The 23240-nt window shown below is 55.7% G+C and overlaps 1 protein-coding gene across 2 annotated transcripts in view; it reads right to left on the bottom strand.

Annotated features, from left to right (window-relative positions):
• ASXL2 (ASXL transcriptional regulator 2) overlaps nt 1-17075 on the bottom strand; it is a 48091-nt gene extending 31016 nt beyond the window's left edge. For both annotated transcript variants that reach the window (XM_033056412.1, XM_033056413.1), the window contains exons 1-2: nt 16970-17075; nt 408-490 (exon numbers count right to left, since the gene is read on the bottom strand). In XM_033056412.1, the coding sequence (XP_032912303.1) occupies nt 408-490; nt 16970-17026 (140 nt within the window). In that variant the 5' untranslated portion in view covers nt 17027-17075. The remainder of the gene's footprint in view (nt 1-407; nt 491-16969) is intronic.
• Nucleotides 17076-23240: the final 6165 nt, after the last annotated feature.

Here is a 23240-nt window from a genome sequence, read left to right as displayed (position 1 = left end):
AGCTGGCCCTGCTCTGCCCAGGATCAGGAATGTCCCTAAGGAATTATCACACAGAGGAGAGCAGCACCAGGAATCAAACTTTCCTTGTGAGAACCTTTAATTGAAACTGCTCTGTTACTCCCTGGGTAACTCTGAGTTTTGCTGAGGTCACACTGACCACTCACTTCATTTTTAAAGAAAAAAATTAATTATTTTTAATGTTTTCTTCCAAGCCTGGAGCCTGAAGGCCTGAGCAGGGCTGGGTTACCCTGTGACAGAGCTGCAGCCAAGCCCTGCACCCCTGGGGATGTAAAGGGAACCCAGACCCCAAACCTGCAACATTTCAGTCCCAAAACTCCTCAGGAGCTGGGGGTGAACAGCAAACTGAACCAGGGCAGCTCAGGGGTGTCCTGGGTCACTCAACTCACCTGATTTCCTTCAGTCCCTCCTTCTGGATAACCTGAAGGATCTCCTTATGGCTCATGGGGGTGTTGGGATACTTCTCCAGGACCTGGCAAGCAAGAGCAGATGGAGAGGAAGTCACTCCTTTGCATCCTGAATTTACATTTAATTACACCAAAACCTCCATTTGATGGCTTGGGCTCCTCCAAGGACACAACCCAGGGAGAGCCAGAGACCCTGAACCCTCCCCAGCACCCTGGGGGAGCACAGAGGTTCCAGACTGGCTCAAGGATTCCCTCAGTGCAATTCCTGATTTTATTGGGAGAACCAGAGACCCTGAACCCTCCCCAGCACCCCTGGGGGAGCACAGAGGTTCCAGAGATTGCTCAAGGATTCCCTCAGTGCAATTCCTGATTTTACTGGGACAACCAGAGACCCTGAACCCTCCCCAGCACCCCTGGGGGAGCACAGAGGTTCCAGAGACTGCTCAAGGATTCCCTCAGTGCAATTCCTGATTTTATTTGCCCTCAGTCAGCATCCCTGGAGAATGAAAAGCTGCCGAGGCAGGCACTGCACTGGAATGCTGCAGGAAGTGCCCAGCCACATTTCCAAACCCCAAACCTTCAGGCTGACACAGCCACTGAGCAGTGGGGCTCAAAGTGCAGCTGAAGGAAATGGGGTTTGACACTGCTGGGGCTGTGTGAAACTCTGTGCACACACAGAACCCCAGCTCTGACCCCTGAAAATGGGGGTTGTGCAGGGGCTGGCAGGGAGCAGTGCAGCTGCAGCAGTGCAGGAACCCCCAGCAGTGCAGGAGCTGCAGCCTGCAGCAGTGCAGGAACCCCCAGCAGTGCAGGAGCTGCAGGAGCCCCCAGCAGTGCAGGAGCCCCCAGCAGTGCAGGAACCCCCAGCAGTGCAGGAGCTGCAGGAGCCCCCAGCAGTGCAGGAGCCCCCAGCAGTGCAGGAGCTGCAGCTGCAGCCCGCAGATGCCACCCAGCAGACGTCACTGGGATATTTCAGGCCGTATTTCGTGCTGGGGAGGGGGATGGGCAGGAAATGCCTCCTTTCCTGCCTTAATCATCAGCTTGTGACCCGAGCCCAGCACATCAAAGGCCAGGCCTGCCTTAGGCCGGGCCCAGAGCCCACAGTGACTGCACAGGGCCAGCAGCAGCTCCCAGCCCTGTCCTGAGCAGCTGTGCAGGACCTGACTCCCCCCAGGACACCTGGAACAGCCTCTTGTCCCCTCCAAAGCTGTTCCCAGCTCCCTGCAGCTGGGATTGCCAAATCCTGATGGGAAAGGTGATGTTTAACTCACCACCTCCCACCTGAGGGAGTTAAAACCACAACAAACACACCCCAAAGTCAGGGCTGGCAGGGCTGAGGGAGGAGGTGCTTTGTGGGAATCCTTCATTTATCCCAAGTATTTATTTATCCCAAAAGGTTTCAGTGCAGCCCAGCTCTGGAAGCTCCAGCTGATGGCCCCATCCTGGAAAGTCTCTTGTTAGACATTTCCAGGGATCCAGGAAATGGATCTGTGAGATCCAAGTGGGGTTTGTCAGCACTGCTCCAGCCTCAGGGGCTGATCCCAGCTCTGCTGGAACTGCACACAGCACAGCAGGATCAGAGCTGAGGTGTTCACAGATGACCTCAGCCAGGTCAGGGCAGGTTCTGCTTTCCATCCCTGCCTAACTTGTGCTCATTCCCACAGCTCTGCCAGGGAAGGCCAGAAATTCAGGATAGCTCCATTCCCATTGTGCTTCCAACCTTCCCACTGCAGGAGAGGTGAGGCAGTGCTGAGTGCACTCCCAGGGACCCCAGGCACTGCCCATGGCCACCACACCAAACTCCAGCTGTGCATTTTGTCACCTGTGTCACCCCCTGACCCTCCCTGTGGGGCTCACACTGGAGCAGCAGCAGCACAATTCATTATTTGTCTTTTTTGGGGAACCCCAGCAGCCAGGGCAGAGGGGAGAAAAGCTGCTCCAGTTTTGTCCTTGTCCCTGTAACCTCTCCCATGTTCTCCTGTCCCATTTAACCCTTCCCATGTTCTCCTGTCCCTCCTGGGACCTGCTGGGTTGCTCTGGGAGGGTCACTGGGGAGGATCAGCCCTGCCAGGTGTTTCTGCTCTGCAGGACATTCCTGGAACCACAGAATCCTTTAGATTGGAAAAGCCCTTGGAGATCACCCAGTCCAACCATCCCCAGCACTGCCCAGGCCACCACTGACCCCTGTCCCCAAGTGCCACAGCCACAGGGCTTTAAATCCTCCAGGGATGGGGACTCTGGGCAGCTGTGCCAGGGCTGGACAGTCCTTTCCAGGCAGGAATTGTTCCCAATATCCAAGCTGAGCCCATTTCCCCTTGTCCTGTCCCTGTTCCCTGGCAGCAGAGCCCGACCCCCCCTGGCTGTCCCCTCCTGGCAGGGAGTTGTGCAGAGCCACAAGGTCCCCCCTGAGGCTCCTTTTGTCCAGGCTGAGCCCCTTTCCCAGCTCCCTCAGCCTCTCCTGGGGCTCCAGCCCCTTGCCCAGCTCCTGCCCTGAGTGCCCCTGTGCTGGGGCCCAGAACCCCCAAAGCAGCCAAATCCCAGACCCCAGAATTCAGCTGCACTCCCTGGAGGTGTTTCCCACCCTAAACGGATCTGTGGGACCCCAGCAGCTCTGTCCCAGCTCTCTGGGGCTTTGCTAAGCCAGGCTCAAAGCTCCCTGAGCCCAGCCCAGCCCTGGGGAGCAGCCCCAGCTCGGGGTGCATTCCCTGGCACCAGCCCCTCTCTGCTCTTCAGGAAATGTTCACATCAGCTCCTGGATAAACAAAGCACTTCACACCTCCAGCTGCAGCAGCAACCCCTGCTGCCAGACAAGCTGCTCCAGAAGAACCAGGAATGATTAAAGAGACTCCTAATGAAAGATTCACCTTTAAAATCAGATACACCTTAAGTACCTTCTCCCTTCTCCCCTGCCCTTTTAATCCCATATCACATCTCTCACCTGAGTCACCTTTAGTCACCGTGGGTGAATAAATAAAATTGTGTGAGAGGCAACAGCTCTGATCAACCGAGCTTTGTCAACAAAAACAGAAATCCTGGGATGGTTTGGGTGGGGAGGGACCCCAAATCCCACCCAGTGCCACCCCTGCCATAGCAGGGACACCTCCCACTGTCCCAATTCCCAGTGTCCAGCCTGGCCTTGGGCACTGCCAGGGATCCAGGGGCAGCCCCAGCTGCTCTGGGCACCCTGTGCCAGTGGAACTCTCTCTCCCTGTTTGATGGCACTCACACTGTGCATCCTGAACACAGAATGGTTTGGGCTGGAAGGGACCTTAAACTCATCTCACTCCAAGCCCCGCTGACCCTGTGTGCTGGCTCCAAAAACCCAGGATCACCAGGAGAAAATCCATTCCCTCCCTTCACACCTCAATGGGCTTGGAGGGCTTTCCCAAACCCAATCATTCTTCCATCTATTTTCATTATGGTTTTGCTGAGCTCAACTCCAAGTGCACTTTCTGCTTCCAGACCAACCCATCACAACAGATCCCAGAGGAATCCTCTGCTCTGGCCCTGCTGCCCACACTGGCATTTCCAAATTCAATAATTCCCAATGGAAAAAGCTGCACTTGGAGCATCTCCCTGTGGGGCAAGGACTGTGAGAGCTCTCTCAACCCTGAAGGAAAATGTTTCCACCTCGGGGACAAGCAGGTCCCAGGCAGCAGGAAGGATGGGACTGGAAGGTTCTGGAAGCCCTGAGAGGAGCCCCAGTGAGTGTGGGGATGCCAGCACTGTGGGGTGATGCCTGGAGAGGCTCCCTGGGCAGAGCTAAAGGAATAAAGCAGGGATTTGTTAAAAAGGCCTTTAAATGATTCTCCTTGGGCAGTGCAAGAGCCTGGCCAGGGCTCTACCCAAGCTGGGTCCCAGGCAGGAGTTTCACACTTTATAAATTTGGGTCCATTTCCATATTGGGTTCATTGTCCAACTCCAGCTCCAGGTTCTGCAGCCCCACCCTCCCAGATTCTCTCCTCAATTCCCTGTTTGCACTTTTTGGGGCTGGAAAAGGATTGTTCTGTGTGCCTGAGCTGGGAGGAGAACCTGTAACACTTCATGTGAAGTTCAGAAGAACAGAATTTGGAAAATATCAAACTAAAACTTCAGGCATAAACCCAACGTTGGGGGCTGACTGCTGGGCTAGGAGGGGTGAGATGCTGGGACAGGGAATCCTTTGCATTTCCCACAGGGAATGAATCCAGCACTGAGGTTCATGGCTGGGCAGGCTCAGGACAGCACAGGGATGTGACACCAGGGCAAGGCTGAGCCATGGAACAGGATCTGCACTTCCATCCAGCCCAGCAGAACCAGCCCCCCTTACTGGGCAGCACTGGGCAGCTCCAGCCCTGCCCCTGGCAGCAGGAGAGCTGCCCACACACTGCTGCATCCAGGAAAGCTCTGAGGGATCCAAGCCCTGCCCACGCAGAGGAGCATGCCAGGGCTCACAACTCAAGCGTGGGTTTGAAGTGCTTGGGGTTGTTTGGGGTTGCTTCTATCAGCAATCAGCCCATCAAGGTTTAATCCAGAGCTATTCCAAGGCTGGGAATGCAGGAACACCTGAGAACATGAATGCTTTCAGCAAGCTTTGGATAAAAATGCCCTTTGGAATTCCTCCTCTTGGTTATTCCCTCGTGCAGAGAGGGATTTAAAGCTGGACCCTGCTATCAACAAAATCTTCCTGGAAATAGAACCTGAACTTCCTAAATGCAGAATCCAGAGCAGCAGGATCAGCACAAGCTCTGGAGGCTCAGGCAGCCAAACCTGATCCCCTGGTTCCAGCCCAGCCTCCCAGAGCCCTGAGCTGCAGCCTTTCCTCCCAGGAGCACAATTCCAGCCCCAGCCCCAGCTGCACGTTCCTGCCAGCAGGGAATCATCCCCTGCACCACCAGCCTGCCTCACAAGTGGGTCAGCTATAAAAAGCCCCAGTGGATGTGAAATTCCTGCTCAGTCACCCCGGGGCAGCCAGGAAACACCAGGGGAGCCTGGGGGGAGGAAGGGCCTGACCCAGATTTGCAGGATCTGCTGCACTCATCCAATCAGCCAAATGCTGCCCGAGGATTTAGGCAGAAAGCAGGTCAGGGAGGGATGGACAAGCCTGTGTCAGCAGGGCCAGGTGCCACTAAAGGCCACACTTCACACTGAGTGTCACAGGGCTGGGGAGGGAGCTCAGAGCCCAGCCAGTGCCACCCTGCCATGGCAGGGACACTCCCACTGTCCCAATTCCCAGAGTCCAGCCTGGCCTTGGGCACTGCCAGGGATCCAGGGGCAGCCCCAGCTGCTCTGGGCACTCTGGAGGAAAAGAAAGTAGGGGAGAGGAGAAGTGTTGTAAAGGTTTATTCTGATTTTCTTACTAGTTTCCTTTTAATTCTGTTACTGAATTTTTCTTTACACAAAGTTTAAGTTACTTTACCTTCCTCCTAATGCCATCTCTCATCACAAAAATAATTCTAGTAGATGCATTAGCAATTCAGCCAACACTAGATCCACTACACTAAATTAATGCATTAGCCAAAAAATCTCAAATTAACAAACCAAGCCCACTGTACCACCCCAGGATAATCTCCTTCCCCACATCCCATCCATCCCTGCCCTCTACACTGTCTGTACTTGTGATGTTTCCTGTCAGATGTCTGCCCAGAAGGACACTGAAGTGCTTCTCCAAACAGAAAACTTCTGACTCAGAGCAAAACTTGTCCAACCAAAGGACACCACGACCATTCTGGAAGTGCCCTGAGCTCCCAATCCCAAAGCTCCCAGCCACTCACAGGCCCAGCTCTAATGCAGAATAAACAGTTCCAAGAATCACAGGATATCCTGAGCTGGAAGGACCCACAGGAATCCAGGCCAGCTCAGTCTGAACTGCACCAACCCCACAGGCCAGGAGGGCTCTGCTGGGCAGGGTGGAGTTTTGTGGGGAAAACCAGGAGTGACCCCCTAAAAAATAACCCAAACTTCTGGTCTGGGAGTGCACAGCCCTGAATTGAGACAGCAGATAAACTGGGATGGATCCTCTGAGCTGGGATTGGAGTGTACAGCCCTGAATTGAGAGCAGCAGAGAAACTGGGATGGATCCTCTGAGCTGGGACTGGAGTGCACAGCCCTGAACTGAGAGAGCAGAGAAACTGGGATGGATCCTCTGAGCTGGGACTGGAGTCCAACAGGAGTCCAACAGCCCTGAACTGAGAGAGCAGAGAAACTGGGATGGATCCTCTGAGCTGGGATTGAGCCTAACAACCCTGAATTGAGAGAGCAGAGAAACTGGGATGGATCCTCTGAGCTGGGATTGAGCCTAACAACCCTGAATTGAGAGAGCAGAGAAACTGGGATGGATCCTCTGAGCTGGGGCTGGAATGCACAGCCCTGAACTGAGAGAGCAGAGAAACTGGGATGGATCCTCTGAGCTGGGACTGGAGTGCACAGCCCTGAACTGAGAGAGCAGAGAAACTGGGATGGATCCTCTGAGCTGGGGCTGGAATGCACAGCCCTGAACTGAGAGAGCAGAGAAACTGGGATGGATCCTCTGAGCTGGGACTGGAGTCCAACATCCCTGAATTGAGAGAGCAGAGAAACTGGGATGGATCCTCTGAGCTGGGATTGGAGTGTACAGCCCTGAACTGAGAGAGCAGAGAAACTGGGATGGATCCTCTGAGCTGGGATTGGAGTGTACAGCCCTGAACTGAGAGAGCAGAGAAACTGGGATGGATCCTGTGAGCTGGGATTTCAGTCCAACAGCCCTGAACTGAGAGCAGCAGAGAAACTGGGATGGATCCTCTGAGTTGGGACTGGAATCCAACATCCCTTCAGGAATAATGGGATGAGGTGGGAGAGCTGGGGACCTTCTCCAAAAAACCCTCTGCATTATCCCTGAGGGTCTGAGAAGGGATCTACAAGGTCCCAATTATCAGCAAGAGGTAATTATTAATTACAATTATGAATTCCTAAGCCAGACTTGCTGCAGCACTCCTGGCTGTGCATTCAGGCTGCCCCACACAGCACAAGAATTCAGGATGCACACACACAAACACAGCAAACTGCAGCATTTTTTGCACAGTGGTATTTTTAGAATTAGATCCATGTTTGAGTTCAAGCCCTGCAGCAGCACCTGCCTTTGGGGGAGCTGGCACAGGGCTGGAGCACGTCACATTCCCCAAATGAGCAATTCCTGGAAATGCAGCTGGAGAGCAGCAGGGAGGAGGTCAGAGTCCCAGAGCTGCACACAACTGCACAAGAAATGCCCAGCCCAGCCCTGCTCATCCCTCCTGCCTGGGCACAGAGCCAGCCCAGCCCAGCAGGGCCCACAGCAGCTCCCAGGATCCCTGCAGGAGAGCCTGGCCATGGCAAACCAGCCCTGCTCAACTCAGACACGTTGCTTCCCTTAACTGCCTGCCAGGGAGGCTTGTCCCAAATCCCTGAATGTCCCCTGGAGCTCTCCTGAGTGGGAAGGGGAGCAGGACCAGCAGCACCTCCTGTTTAATTCAGGAAATTCCTGATGGGGTTTGCCAAGCAGCTTCACACCTCTGTGGGCTGGCACAACCCCGGGATCTCCAAGGCTGGAAAAGCCCTCTGGGATCATCAGCCTGAGGCTGATCCCCACCCCGTCCCCAGCTCAGAGCCACCCCAGTCCTTCCCTGAAGATAAAAATGACCCCAAACACCCAGAGCTGAGCAATGTGCTCTCCCCCATTCCTTCCTTCCCCTCTGGGGCACAGGGGAAACCTCAGCACCATCCCCTCCTTTTAAGGATGGAAAAGACACAGCCTAGAGGAACAATCAGAGATAGACAGAAGCCTCAGTGGCCTGAACTGTCACGATATGTCACAATAAATGGCATCTGAAGCACATGTGCTGCCTGCTCAAGGGAAGTGCACTGTGTGTGCAGACTGTAAATAAAACCAGTTTGTCACTAAGTGCTCATCTGTAACCCCAAACTGAACTGAAAAACCCTTCCTGCACAATTTCAGTTGGACAGCAGGAGGGAAGGGAAGCCCCTCAAACCTCCCAGCACAAGGAAATAAGGAAAACCAACACTCCAAGCCTTGAGCCAGGCACTGCAAGAGCCAGGGCCCTGCTGTGCCTCCCTGAGGGATGGGAATGAGTGTCCCAAAGCAGGAGTCACACACTCACACACAGGGGTACCTCAGCTCCTCTCCAAACAGTTTATTTAGCAGAGGGAAAACCATCCCAGGTGACACCTGAATGAGAATGTCCCTGCCTGAAGGATAAATCCATCATTGAGCTGGGACAGCTCTCCTGGCTGCCCTCTGGACAGCTCTGGGGTCCTGGAGCTGGGCTGGGCAGGCTCAGATGGAAACAGCAGGAGGGGAGCAGAGACACCCTGAACTCCTGTCCCTGCCCCTGAAACACTCTGCAGGAGGGGAGCAGAGACACCCTGAACTCCTGTCCCTGCCCCTCAAACACTCTGCAGGAGGGGAGCAGAGACACCCTGAACTCCTGTCCCTGCCCCTGAAACATTCTGCATGAGAGGGAAGCAGACTTGGCCAGTGCTGGGGTGAGTTCATGCTTTAGAACTGAGATTATTGAGCTCAGGGAGACTTTAATCCTCAGTGAATCCTTCACTCCACCCTGTCCTAATGGCAGGGCTGGGAATGGGATCAGCTTTATGGACAAAGGCTCCACACCCTGCCCAGCCTGGCCCTGGGCACTGCCAGGGATGGAACAGCCCCAGCTGCTCTGGGCACCCTGTGCCAGCCCTGCCCACCCTGCCAGGGAACAATTCCTGCCCAAGATCCCAGCCAGCCCTGCCCTGTGGCACTGGGAGCCATTCCCTGTGTGCTGTCCCTCCATCCTTGTCCCCAGTCCCTCTGCAGCTCTCCTGGAGCCCCTTCAGGCCCTGCCAGGGGCTCTGAGCTCTCCTTGGATCCTTCTCCTCTCCAGGTGAGCACCCCCAGCTCTCCCAGCCTGGCTCCAGAGCAGAGGGGCTCCGTGCATGGAGCAGCTCTGGGGCTCCTCTGGGCTCTGTGCCATGGACATGCAGCTATCAGGACACCAATTACAGGGATGTCACACCCAATACCCATGAGAGCCTGAGAACACACAGGGGAACACAGCTCCCAGCCACACTGCTAAAATAAACTCTTCATGTGGCCCAAAGACAGAAGTTCACAAGGTCACATCCTGCATCTCTACAATGACACTCTGCTGCTTTTGCATTAATCAGCATTTAGAAAAAAATTAGAAAAAAATCTTCTGAATTCGTTAGTTTATGTTTTTAATAAAGTTTTTCTTTACATCCTTTAAGTTTTAAGCCTGCCTTGCTTTTACTCTCACAGCAAAAAGTAAATATATTAAAATCGACAAATCTAAACTGCTACACTAATTAGTGTTTCTACCTAGTTTAAACTAAAACCCAAACACCCAGGGACTGCTGTGACGTGCAGCCTGGCTCAGAAGGAACAAAAGTGCTTTGAACCAGGGCTGCTCTGGATGTTCTTTCAGAGCCATCAGAGTGTCCCTGTGCTCACCCAAAGGGGCAGCAGCACCCAAAGCTGCTCCCTGTGTCCTTCCAGTTCAATCTACCTAGGGATTTAAGCCACCAAGGGCACAGGGACACCCCAGGAGTCCCAGCCCTGGTGCCACCAACTGTCTGCTGCACTGCAGTTAAAACCAAATTAATTAAAACAAAACTGGTGTCAGTGTGCAACCCACGTGCCTGAACAATCCCAGGGTCACTGGGGCTGGAAAAGATCTGAGATGAGTCCAAGCTGTGCCCAGAGCTCTGAGTGCCACACCCAGGTGACACCTGCAGGGATGGGCACTCCAAACCTGCCTGGGCAGCCCCTGCCAAGGCCTGAGCACCCTTTCCATGCAGAAATTCCTGCTGCTGTCCAAGCTGAGCCTGCCCTGGCCCAGCCTGAGCCCATTTCCCCTTGTCCTGTCCCTGTTCCCTGGCAGCAGAGCCCGACCCGCCCTGGCTGTCCCCTCCTGGCAGGGAGTTGTGCAGAGCCACAAGGTCTCCCCTGAGGCTCCTTTTGTCCAGGCTGAGCCCCTTTCCCAGCTCCCTCAGCCTCTCCTGGGGCTCCAGCCCCTTCCTCACAGGACTGACTCTCCAGGCAAGCTCATCCTGAGAACCCTGCTGGTGACACAGAGATGTTTCAGAGACACCACAGCAATGGGACTGAATGTCCCAGCTCTGTTCTCACCCCTCCAAACACCCCAGAGAACAGAACAGCTGACCATTTCATAGGAAAAGCAAATGTAACCCTCAGGCAGGCAGTGCTGTGTGTCTGTCAGAGCTGAGGAGCACTGAGTGATCCCAAAGGCACAGGATGGTTCAGGCAGCCCTGCCCACCAACTCACACCTACAGCACTGCACCTGCACTCAAGGAAATCACACTTGGTGCACAGCACCTCAGCCTGTGCTGCACAATTTGAATTTCTCTCTTCAAAACTAAAAACCTCCTGAGGGCAGAGCCAAGCACATTTCCCAGGAGCTGATCCCTTTCTCCCAGACACCAAAGAGCTGTCACTGCAGGGAGCAGTGCATGTACAGTGCTGCAAAGGCAGGGGGATCCCCAAGGTCCCTCCCAAACCAACCCTGGATTTTATACCCAGCTTTGAGCCTTTGGGTGTCAAACATCCCACTTCAAAAGCATTGCCCTGAAAAGCTCAGGTGCAGCTCTGAGCTGTGGGAGGAGCTCCCCAGGTGTGCATGAACCCCTCCTGCTAAAACTAAATAAATGAGACAGACCAAGCCAGAGTGTGGCTGAGCTCTGTGGTAAAACCCACACCTACAGCACATTTATGGTGTTAAACAAGGACAGGAATTGTTCCCTGGGAGGGGCTGGAATTCCCAGAGCAGCTGGGCTGCTGCCCCTGGATCCCTGGCAGTGCCAAGGCCAGGCTGGACACTGGGAATTGGGACAGTGGGAGGTGTCCCTGCCATGGAAGGGATGGGATCAGATTCAAGGTCTCTCCCAACCCAAACTGTTCTGTAACTGCATGAAATTCAGAGAAAGTCTTTGGGACCCTTCATCAGCACTGAGATTTTCTCCTGGAACATGGCAGTGATGAAGAGGGGCCCAAAATTCCACCTGGGAGAGGCCCTGGGGGCAGTCTGGGGATTGCTCCCTCCTCCCAGGCTCTCACACACCCTGCCCTGCTCAGGAAAACACATCCCAGCCTTTTCCAGCTGCACTCACACCCTGGGACAGGGGCTGCACTGCCAGGCCAAGAGCCAGGCCCTGGGGTAGCAGTACACCTCGTTAAAAAGCTAATTACAATTGGAACAGCAATTAAACGAGCCCCACTTCAGCCAGCACTGCACTGGCAGCCCCAGAGATGGGAAATGGCCTTGACTGAGCTCCAGAGCAATCACCTGCACACCCACAGCTGCAGGGACAGCCCCTGCAGCAACCCAGAGCCCCTCAAGAGGTTAAAGCTCCCAGCAGGAGCACAGGAACTTGGAAAAGAGTGTTTAAAAGGGCAGGCCAATAATTGGATTATTGTGACTGGAAGGAGGATTTTGTAGTCTGCTGGTTTGCTGCAGCCATCAGAGGGGATTACACTTCCACCTCATCCTGCACAAGTTGTGTTCCCACCATTCCTAAGGCTCCAAGTGTCTGTTGGAGATGCCCAGGATGAGCTTAAAGCAGATTGCAGCTCACTACAACTTCTAGGAGCAGGAGTGCAGGTGTCAGAGGATGAAGCTGAGCTCACACTGCAAACCCTGGCTTTGCTGGGAACTCACAGAATGCCAGGGTCATGGAGGCTGCAAAAGATCTGCAAGATCAGTGCCAGCTGTGCCTGATCCCCTCCTGTCCCCAGCCCAGAGCTCTGAGTGCCACATCCAGGTGACACCTGCAGGGATGGGCACTGCAAACCTCCCTGGGCAGCCCCTGCCAAGGCCTGAGCACCCTTTCCATGCAGAAATTCCTGCTGCTGTCCAAGCTGAGCTTGCCCTGGCCCAGCCTGAGCCCATTTCCCCTTGTCCTGTCCCTGTTCCCTGGCAGCAGAGCCCGACCCCCCCTGGCTGTCCCCTCCTGGCAGGGAGTTGTGCAGAGCCACAAGGTCCCCCCTGAGGCTCCTTTTGTCCAGGCTGAGCCCCTTTCCCAGCTCCCTCAGCCTCTCCTGGGGCTCCAGCCCCTTGCCCAGCTCTGTTCCCTTCCCTGGACACGCTCCAGCCCCTCCAGCCCAGAGCTGCCCCCAGCACAGAAATCCTTCAGGAAAAACTTGAAAAAAAATTAATGAAAAATACACCCAAGGTTTGCAGCTGCTCAGGGATCAGTGTGAGTGAGGAGTGAAGCAAAGTGCCCTTCTCCATGAGCATGTGACAGAGGCAGTGCCAAGCCCTGCTCAGTCTGTTCCCCTGGAAGCAGTGCCAAGGTAATTCCCAGGCAGCAGACACAGAGCTGGGAGGACACCACACAGTGCCTCAGTCCCCAGGGCTGCAGCCACCACCTGCCCTGTCCCTGCCCTTCAGAAACCTCAGCAACGACATTTCACACCTGTGACACACCAGCCCTCAGCACAGCTCTGTGTCTGCCTGCAAATTCATCCCTGGCCACAGCCTGGGAACAGGGAAGGAGCTGTGATAATCCCCAGGGCCTTCAAAACAAAACAAAGCACCACCAAAAATCCCAACAGAGCTACAAACAATCCCCTCCACAAAATAAAAAAAAAATCCAGGAAGCCTTTAGCAGCTCCAGCTACAAGGTGGGATTAATCCCTGAATGTTCTGCAGCACCACCTTGCTCAGCACCTCAGTGGGAAGTGAAAAACCCACCCCAGGTTCTCCAGGAGGAGCCTGCTGTGCTCAGAGCAGCCTCCAGACTTTTCCCATGGGAAAAGGAGCAGAGTGAGCTGCTGGAGAGAGTCCAGAAGGCACCAAGGAGATCAGAGGGATGGAGCAGCTCTGCTGTGAGGAAAGGTTGGGAACTGGGATTGTTCACCTGGAGAGGGCTCTGGGGTGACCCCACTGTGACCCTGCAGGGCCTGAAGGGGCTCCAGGAGAGCTGCAGAGGGACTGGGGACAAGGATGGAGGGACAGCACACAGGGAATGGCTCCCAGTGCCACAGGGCAGGGCTGGCTGGGATCCTGGGCAGGAATTGTTCCCTGGCAGGGTGGGCAGGGCTGGCACAGGGTGCCCAGAGCAGTGTGGCTGTTCCATCCCTGGCAGTGCCCAAGGCCAGGCTGGACACTGGGAATGGGGACAGTTGGAGGTGTCCCTGCCATGGCAGGGTGGCACTGGATGAGGTTTAGGGTCCCAGGCACACTGCCCCTCACCAAAGGGTCACCTCAGCCCTCTGTGACCCTGGGTGACCCACCAAGGAACATTTCAGAGCCCAACCCCCACAGAGCCCCAGCTCAGCACTGCTGGGTGCTGCAGCAGGAAACCCTTTCCTCTGGTCACCCACAGGGACTTCCCCTGCAAAACCAACCCCAGATCCCCTCAGCCCCAGCCCATCCCAGCTCATGAAGCACCAGAACAGCTGGCTGGGGCTTCCAGGACCCTGTGGCACCAGCACAGGGCAGAGCAGGGACACTCAGCTCTGTCCCCTCCCTCCTTGGAGGAAGCTGCATCCTGAGCACTGTGCTGCACACAGGGAGAGGAAAAGCAGCAGCTCCAGGCCCTGAGCACTCAGAACATCCCACTAAAGTTCTGTGCTGCACAACTCAAGTCCTGTCAGCAGTGGAACACCAGGGCACCTTCAACCTCAGCCCTGGGAGGGCTGGGCTGGACACCACAGTGGTGACCATGGAATCTTGGAAACTTTTTGGGGAAAGCAACATTACAGCTCATCCTGTCCCAATTCCCAGTGTCCAGCCTGGCCTTGGGCACTGCCAGGGATCCAGGGGCAGCCCCAGCTGCTCTGGGCACCCTGTGCCAGCCCTGCCCACCCTGCCAGGGAACAATTCCTGCCCAAGATCCCAGCCAGCCCTGCCCTGTGGCACTGGGAGCCATTCCCTGTGTGCTGTCCCTCCATCCTTGTCCCCAGTCCCTCTGCAGCTCTCCTGGAGGCCCTTCAGGCCCTGCCAGGGGCTCTGAGCTCTCCCTGGATCCTTCTCCTCTCCAGGTGAGCACCCCCAGCTCTCCCAGCCTGGCTCCTGCAGCAGCTCTGGGACTCCTCTGGGCTCTGTGCAGCAGCTCCAGCTCCTGCTGCTGTTGGAGTCCCCAGGGCTGGGCTCTCACCTGGGCACAGGGGCACCATCCCCCCTTTCCTGCTGCCCACCCTGGGGCTGTGGGATGCAGCACATCCCAGCCAAGGCTAAGCCCAGCCCCAGCCCAGCCCTGCTCTCCCTGCCTGCACTGGGTGCAGAAGCAGCTCCAGATCTCAGATTAGCCTGGGTTACCTGGGCAGCTCCCTGGCACCCCCCTGGCTGGGCACACACAGCTGGCACAGCTCTGGGTGCAGGATCACAGCTCACAGTGCAGTGCCACAGCCCAGGGGCAGCCTGCACAGCAGCTGTGTGCTGCTCACTCCCTGCATTTCCCCCTCCTGCAGGTGGGGATGGAGCTGCAGGGACCCCAGTGCCTGTCCCCAGCACAGGCAGCAGCTCCCAGCTCTCTGCAGCTGCACAGGAAATGAGAAAAGGTTGTTTATCAACAGCAACTTCCTGCCCTCGTGGGGACCCTTCCCTCACCTCACACTGCTCTGCTGCCCCAGCTGCCAGCCCCACACCTCTCCAAACAGCACGGCTGGAATTCCCTCATCCCCACAGCTCCCCCAGGTCCTGCCAGCACGGCCTCACTCCCACACCTCAGCTCTGAGCTGCTCCAATGGATTCAGTTCATTCAAGAATAAATCACCTCCCCACAACTGCAGGACACTTAATCCCAAACCCCTGGCCAGGGGGACTGAAGTAGAAAAAGAACAGAGCAGCAGCAGAAGTTAATTATAAAAAACCAATGTGTTTTGTGGTTCAGCTGCCTCAGCCACCTGTGAGCAGAGGAGGCAGAGGGGGAACAGACCTGCCCCAGATAATCCAGCTGGGATCACCTGAGGCTGCTCTGCAGGGAGCTGGGCAAGGGGCTGGAGCCCCAGGAGAGGCTGAGGGAGCTGGGAAAGGGGCTCAGCCTGGACAAAAGGAGCCTCAGGGGGGACCTTGTGGCTCTGCACAACTCCCTGCCAGGAGGGGACAGCCAGGGGGGGTCGGGCTCTGCTGCCAGGGAACAGGGACAGGACAAGGGGAAATGGGCTCAGGCTGGGCCAGGGCAGGCTCAGCTTGGACAGCAGCAGGAATTTCTCCACACAGAGGGGACACCTGGAGACAACAGGGGAGATTGCTGAGCTTGGGGACAGTTCCATGTCACCTCCCAAAAGCAGAACAAGGCACCTGAGAGCTTTTACATTCCTCATCCCACTTTTACAACTTTCCCTACAAACCCCAAGCAGCAGCAGAGAGCCAAGCCCAGCACACAACCTGGGACAAGAAGCACAGCCACGATTTCAACCCCAAAACACAGAGAAACCTCGGGGAGACTGGAGCTGGAGTTTGCCCAGAGTCCTTCAACATTCCTGCTGAGCACACAGATTTCCAGAGCTGGGCTCCTGGCAGGGGGTTACTCATCCTCTGCTCCTTCTGCCTGCCTGTGCCCTGGCTCTGGGCAAGGTGCAACCTGCAGGGCTGAGAGCTCTCACTGCAGCTCTGCTGAACACAGGGTTTAGCCCTTAAGTGGATTCTGGAAGGGATCAGTGGATGGACAGCAGTGCACAGAGGCTGGAAAAGAGCTTGGAAAAGAGCTGATCCCACCTCTACCCTCCACTGGAGATCCTGCCACTGCTCCTCCAAAAGAAACTGTAAAAATTACACACAAACACACACAGAGCAACACCAAAGTGTTTGCCTGCAAGTTAGCAAGTTATTTCTTAAAAATCTCTGACTGCACTGCATCTCCTGAACACAGTAGCTATTCTGACGCCTTTCAAGCTGCAAACACAAGGTCCAAATGAATATATTTATTAAAATATCCCTTGCAAGTCTCAGCCGCAGGTTTCTATTTACATTTGCTTCCCAGCCAGACTTTTCAAGTCTTGTTTGAACAGATCCTCTTCCAGGAGGGTTCTCAGAGCCCAGCTCCTCCCCTCTCCGAGGGGGTTTATCCCGAGCAGGGCAGTGTGAGCTGAGTTTCCAGAGCAGGTCTCACTTGTGGAGTTCCCTCTCTCATTCCCGTCCCACTTCTCAACTTCCCTTTTCTCCACCCCCCGTGCACACCGGCACAGCACCGAGGCGACGGGACAGCCACAAACCCTGCCAGGCTGGGAAACCGGCTGATAAAAAACCACTTTCCAGGATGTACAGCTCGCCCTGACGCGGGGCAGCTCAGCAGCTCCGGCCGCACGGCAGGCACCGCACACACCGAACCCCCCGTGCCCGCTCGGGCTGTCACCGCCACCCTCGCTCGCCAGAGCACATCCCTCCCCCGCGCCGCTTCCCGGGGAAATTCCTGCCGGGAAGCATTACAGCAAGGGGAGGACCGGTCCGAAACCCCCCGGCGGAGCGCGGCGGCGGCAGGGCCCGGCGCTCCCCCCGCCCCGGCCCGGCCTGGCCCGACCCGCCCCGCGGCCTCCGACCCGCCCCGCGGCCCCCCCGCGCACCGTCCGGGCGGCCTCTGCCCAGGTCCTGCCCTTCTTCCTGCGGCCCTTCTCCCTCATGTCGGACGCGGCGGGGCTCGGGGGGTGTCCCAGGGGTGTCCGGCGGGCGCGGGGGGCGGCGGGGCGGGGGCGGCGGCCCCTAAAGGCGGGCAGCGCCGAGCGCGGCGGCCCCAGCGCCCGCCGCCGCCGCCATGTTGGCTCCGGCTGCGCACGGGCCGCGGTCATGTGACCCCGCCCGGAGGGGGGCGGGGCCTGGGGAGCCACGCCCACCCCGCCCCGGCCGCGTTCCCGCCTCTCGGAGCGGCGAGCAAAGATGGCGGCGGCGCCTGAGGGGGAGCAAAGATGGCGGCAGGGCCGCTCCGCCGTGGCGGCGATGCGTTCCCCCTCTGCGACAGCGGCCTGGCTGCCACCGCCGGCAGCTCCCCTCTCCCGCCGCCACAGTGCCACCGGCAGCCTCCGCTCCTTCCTCCGCGCTCGCCGGCGGCTCCCGCGGTGGCGGAGGGGGAAAGATGGCGGCAGCTCCCTCACGGCCTCAGCCGCTCCTTCACGGCCTCATGGCCCCCTCACGGCCTCATGGCCCCCTCACGGCCTCAGCCGCTCCCTCACGGCCTCATGGCCCCCTCACGGCCTCATGGCCCCCTCACGGCCTCATGGCCCCCTCACGGCCTCATGGCCCCCTCACGGCCTCAGCCGCTCCCTCACGGCCTCATGGCCCCCTCACGGCTTCATGGCCCCCTCACGGCCCCAGCCGCTCCCTCACGGCCTCATGGCCCCCTCACGGCCCCAGCCGCTCCCTCACGGCCTCATGGCCCCCTCACGGCCCCAGCCGCTCCCTCACGGCCTCAGCCGCTCCCTCACGGCCCCAGCCGCTCCCTCACGGCCTCATGGCCCCCTCGCTGCCCGGTGCCCGCGCTGACACTGAAGGTGACATCTCAAGAGTCAGAAACAGCGAAAGTTCGCCATGGAGAGTGGGCAGGGGCTGTGAAAGCCTCGGAGGAGGGAGCCTGAGCTCCTCAGAGCGCCTTTAGCGCATAGTCGGGGGTGTTTTATTGAGTGTTGGCTCCTGGTGTGCCACCAGTCACCTGTCACCTCTTGTCACCTGGAGCCACATGGTGTGAATATAAATAAAAGTAAATATAAGAGTGTTGTTCACACCCTGTGGCCCAGGGCAGCACACACGTCTTGCTTGGCAACAAACCCCGTTTAAACTTTGTTTAAAATGGGTCGGGGGCACCTCCCCAGAGCCCCCTAAAGCAGCCGGGCAGGCACAGAAATGAGTATTGCTAAATAAATGTGCATTTGGCAGCGCCCCTGCATTGCAAAGGTGCTTTTATGAAAACATTACACTACAAATATTGCAATTTTTGCTGCTTGTTGTGCAGGGTTTGTGGAAACTTCTGCGTTGCTCCCTGTGCTGAACAATTCTCATCTCAATGTCTCATTTGTGTTATAAATAAATATGTAGTTACTGTCTTTCACTGTTATTGGCTTTTGTAAATTATTTGGATATACTACAATTTATAATCTCTTTTTAACTACCTTTGATACAATACAATTTGTCAGCCTTTTCTAATTAATACCTTAATCCCTATATACATTATTTATCTTTGTGTGATAAATATATATTGGAGTTTGGGCTTTCACAAAATATTAAAATAGAAGCTATATACTATGTATTATAACATAAAGTTTTGCAGAAATAATTATAGTTGTAAAATAATAACTAATTCCTTTATAACAATAATAATAAAATAGCTAATGTTGATTGAAAATATTTATAAAAATAGCTAGAATAATAAAATAACATTTTAAAAATCCAGGCAAATAACACCTAAAAAGCAAGGAAAAATATACCACTGACCCTTCAGCTATTCAAACCACAAACCAGGGGTCTTGTGAAAAAATAAAACACAGGACTCTCAAAATCACATCTGCACTGTAGCATGTACTCTATGAAAATGAAATCAGGATTTGAATGAAGAATTCCTGGAACATACAAAGTAAAAAAAAATATCTAAATATGTATAATCTTCATTAATACGCTTTTGAACAATACAATGAAAAAATAATAATAAAAAAGAGTTGTTTTATAAGTGTGTGCTTGTGACAGCTTGCCCAGCACTGGGGACACTTTTCACTGCTCCAAGCACAGAGTGAGAATCTCCTGATGTTAAAGCTGATGTTTGATATGAATAAATCAGATATTGAATGTGTGATCCGTTCTGTGTTTCCAGGTTTCCCTGAGGATTCTGGCCGAGTGCTGGGGCACAGGAAGAGCAGGATGTGGAGGCAGCAGAGCAGGGAAGGCAGCAGGGACAGCAGGGACAGCAGGGACAGCAGGGACAGCAGGAAGGGCTGTTTGCTGTGCCAGGTCAGTGCTGGGGAGGGAGCCTTGCATCCATAACTGACAATAAATCCAGCAGGGGAACAACAACAACAACAAACAGCTCTGGGTGGGAAAGGGGAATTCCCTGCCCAGGCTGAGGGACAGTGACCCTCAAGGGGGTTTCTCTTCCCTTCTGTGGGGTCCAGCATGCCGTGGTTTGCTCTGTTCCCAGCATCCAGGATCTTCACTAAAGTCATGGGACTGGCTGTGACCTCATTAACAATCAGGCATTGATGATTCCCATCGGGAAGGGCAGCAGATGAACACACCAGTGACAGGATTCCCCTACTGAATTAAACCCTGGGGTACAGCCTGCAGGAAAAGCACTGAGAAAAACGTGGGGACAGAAGTGGAGAGATGCTGGGGAGGAAAAGAGTGGAATAAAAACGTGGGGACAGAAGTGGAGAGCCACTGGGGAGGAAAAGTGGAATTCCTGGTGTTTGTGCAGCCACAGCAGTTCAGGGGGAAGCCCACAGGGTGTCATGAGAGCGTCAGGGAACAACAAAAATCCCCAAAAAATCCCAAACCCTCTCTGCACCAGAGGCTTCCCACACAGCTTCTCTCTTGGGAACTGCACACAGAACATTCCCGGTGCCTGTGGCTCCCCTCGTGCTTTGAAACTCAGGAGTTAAAACATTCAGCCCTTTAGGAATTCTTTATAACCAATAAATCCCAGAACACTTTGCAAAGATGATAATTACCTCTAGCTTTTAAAGCACTGCTTTAAAAGGAATCATGGAATATCCTGAGCTGGGAGGGACCCTCAGGGATCATCAGTCCAACACACAGAGCCCCAGCAATCCCAGCCTGGGCATTCCTGGCAGGGTTATCCAAATCCCTGGAGCTCTAGGGCTGTGAGGGAAGAGCCTTTCCCTGATCCCCAACCTAAACCAAGCTTCATCCAGGCTGGCCTGGCCACTTCCAGGCACAGCTTTTCTGAGCAACCTGAGCAGATTCATGACAGGAAAAGTACTATGGATTGTACTAAGAAAGGAACAAAAATTGCTGTAGTGAATTTATCCTGAATTTTCTAGATTTCAGTAAAAAAACTACAATTTTTACATAACTCTTCAAATCCTGTTCCTACAGCCTCGTTCAATATTCTCACAAAAACTGTGGTGTTCTGTAGGACTGCAAGGGGAGTTCTTCCAGAGAAACAAAGAGCTCTTGGATGTGAGGGGAGATTCCCCTCCCTGCTGCATCCAGGGAGTGTCCCCAGGGCAGGAACCACAGCAGCTGTGTGGGAGAAGCTGATGTGGCCCTGAGGAAGGAGCAAACAGCACAAACCAACCCAGCAGAGCTGCAGCTACCCCTGGGTATTCCCTGCCTTGCAAATTTTATGAGCTTGGGCCATCAATATTCATGGCTGCAGGAGCCACAGCAATGCAGGCACACTCCAGGTATGGCTGCAGGAGCCACAGCAATGCAGGCACACTCCAGGCACGGCTGCAGGAGCCACAGCAATGCAGGCACACTCCAGGCATGGCTGCAGGAGCCACAGCAATGCAGGCACACTCCAGGTATGGCTGCAGGAGCCACAGCAATGCAGGCACACTCCAGGTATGGCTGCAGGAGCCACAGCAATGCAGGCACACTCCAGGCACGGCTGCAGGAGCCACAGCAATGCAGGCACACTCCAGGCACGGCTGCAGGAGCCACAGCAATGCAGGCACACTCCAGGCACGGCTGCAGGAGCCACAGCAATGCAGGCGCACTCCAGGCACGGCTGCAGGAGCCACAGCAATGCAGGCACACTCCAGGCACGGCTGCAGGAGCCACAGCAATGCAGGCACACTCCAGGCACGGCTGCAGGAGCTGAGGGACAGCAGGGACTCAGGAACCACACCTGGCCATGATTTATCCTGAACAGAGACTCAGGAACCTCTGCTGGCCATGAGTTATCCTGAACAGGGACTCAGGAACCTCTGCTGGCCATGATTTATCCTCAGCAGGGACTCAGGAACCTCTGCTGGCCATGATTTATCCTGAACAGGGACTCAGGAACCCCTGCTGGCCATGATCCCAGCAGTGACTCCTCAGGGAGGGTGTCAGAGTGTCACCAGATCTCTCATTCCATCCCGGACTGTGCCCTCACAGCTGCAGGGTGTGCTGTTCCAGCAGAGCATGGAGCTGCTTTGCTGGGGTTTGCTGGGATTTATTTGGGCCAGCCCATGTTGGTTGTTACCTTCACAAGTTCCCCCACCAGGATTTTCAGATGGATCCATTCAGTGCTTTCAGGAGGTGAAGTTAAATTGAGCAGAGAACCCCTCAAGTTCCCCTGTCCCCATTTTAAAGGCTCTCCTCATGTTTATCCTGCTCCTCTGTGTGACATCTCAGCCCCCTCACTGGCAGCTCCATGGCCACTGTACCAAATTCCCTCTGCAGGAGTCAAACCTGACCCAGCTGATTGGGGACACCCAGTGCCTCTGGGAGACCTCTCATCTTCCTGCAGCCTCAGTCCCTGTTTGGTGGCATTTGTTGTGACTCACCTGATCACAAGTGACCTTTTCCATGATAACTGAAACAGAACAAATCCCAGCGTGCCTGGAGTCAGGGAGTGCTTTGGGCTGGAACAGCCCTGGGAGAGCAGAGCCCAACCACTCCCCCAGCACTGCCCAGGCCACCATGTCCCCAAGTGCCACATCCACAGGGCTTCAGCTCCCTCAGAGCTGGGAATGAACCTGCCCCCGGGCAGGGCTGGCTGGGATCTGGGCAGGAATTGTTCCTGGCAGGGTGGGCAGGGCTGGGTGGGATTTGGGGCAGGAATTGTTCCTTGGCAGAGTGGGCAGGGCTGGGTGGGATTTGGGCAGGAATTGTTCCTGGCAGGGTGGGCAGGGCTGGGTGGGATTTGGGCAGGAATTGTTCCCTGTAGGGTGGGCAGGGCTGGGTGGGATTTGGGGCAGGAATTGTTCACTTCCCCCTTTCCAGTTCCCCTTTTCCAGTTCCCCTTTTCCATCTCCCCTTTTCCATCTCCCCTTTTCCAGTTCCCCTTTTCATTTCCCTTTTTCCAGCTCCCCTTTTCCACTTCCCCTTTTCCATTTCTCCTTTCTCAGTTCCCTTTTCCAGTTCTCCTTTCCCAGTTCCCCTTTTCCATCTCCCCTTTTCCAGTTCTCTTTTCCATTTCTCCTTTCCCACTTACCCCTTCTCCACTTCCCCATTTCCAGATCCTCTTTTCCATTTCTCCTTTTCTAGTTCCCCTTTTCTATCCCCCATTTCCATCCCCAGCTGTGTCCGTGTGACACCCTGGGCTGTGCCTGTCCCTTCCCGGTGCCCGTGTCTCTTCCCAGTGCCCGTGTCCCTTCCCAGTGCCGTGTCCCTTCCCGGTGCCCGTGTCCCTTCCCGGTGTCCGTGTCCCTTCCCAGTGTCCGTGTCCCTTCCCGGTGTCCGTGTCCCTTCCCAGTGCTGTGTCCCTTCCCAGTGCCCGTGTCCCTTCCCGGTGCTGTGTCCCTTCCCAGTGCCCGTCCCTTCGTGCCCGTGTCCCTTCCCAGTGCCCGTGTCCCTTCCCAGTGCCGTGTCCCTTCCCAGTGCCGTGTCCCTTCCCAGTGCCCGTGTCCCTTCCCAGTGTCCATGTCCCTTCCCGGTGTCCGTGTCCCTTCCCAGTGCCTGTCCCTTCCCAGTGCCCGTGTCCCTTCCCAGTGTCCATGTCCCTTCCCGGTGTCCGTGTCCCTTCCCAGTGCCCGTGTCCCTTCCCAGTGCCCGTGTCCCTTCCCAGTGTCCATGTCCCTTCCCAGTGCCGTGTCCCTTCCCAGTGCCGTGTCCCTTCCCGGTGCCCGTGTCCCCGCTCTGGCAGTGCCGGCTCTGTCCCCGCTGTCCCGGAGCACAACCCGGGCAGAATTCCCGCTGTCTCTCCCGCCGTGTCCCGGCCAAGGAGGCTCGAGGCCCTGGCAG

The sequence above is a fragment of the Catharus ustulatus genome, chromosome 3, assembly GCF_009819885.2.
Source record: "Catharus ustulatus isolate bCatUst1 chromosome 3, bCatUst1.pri.v2, whole genome shotgun sequence".
NCBI classification, from domain to species: Eukaryota; Metazoa; Chordata; class Aves; order Passeriformes; family Turdidae; genus Catharus; species Catharus ustulatus.
Note: the sequence above shows the minus strand (reverse complement) of the source record. Positions and strands in the feature narration are given on the sequence as shown.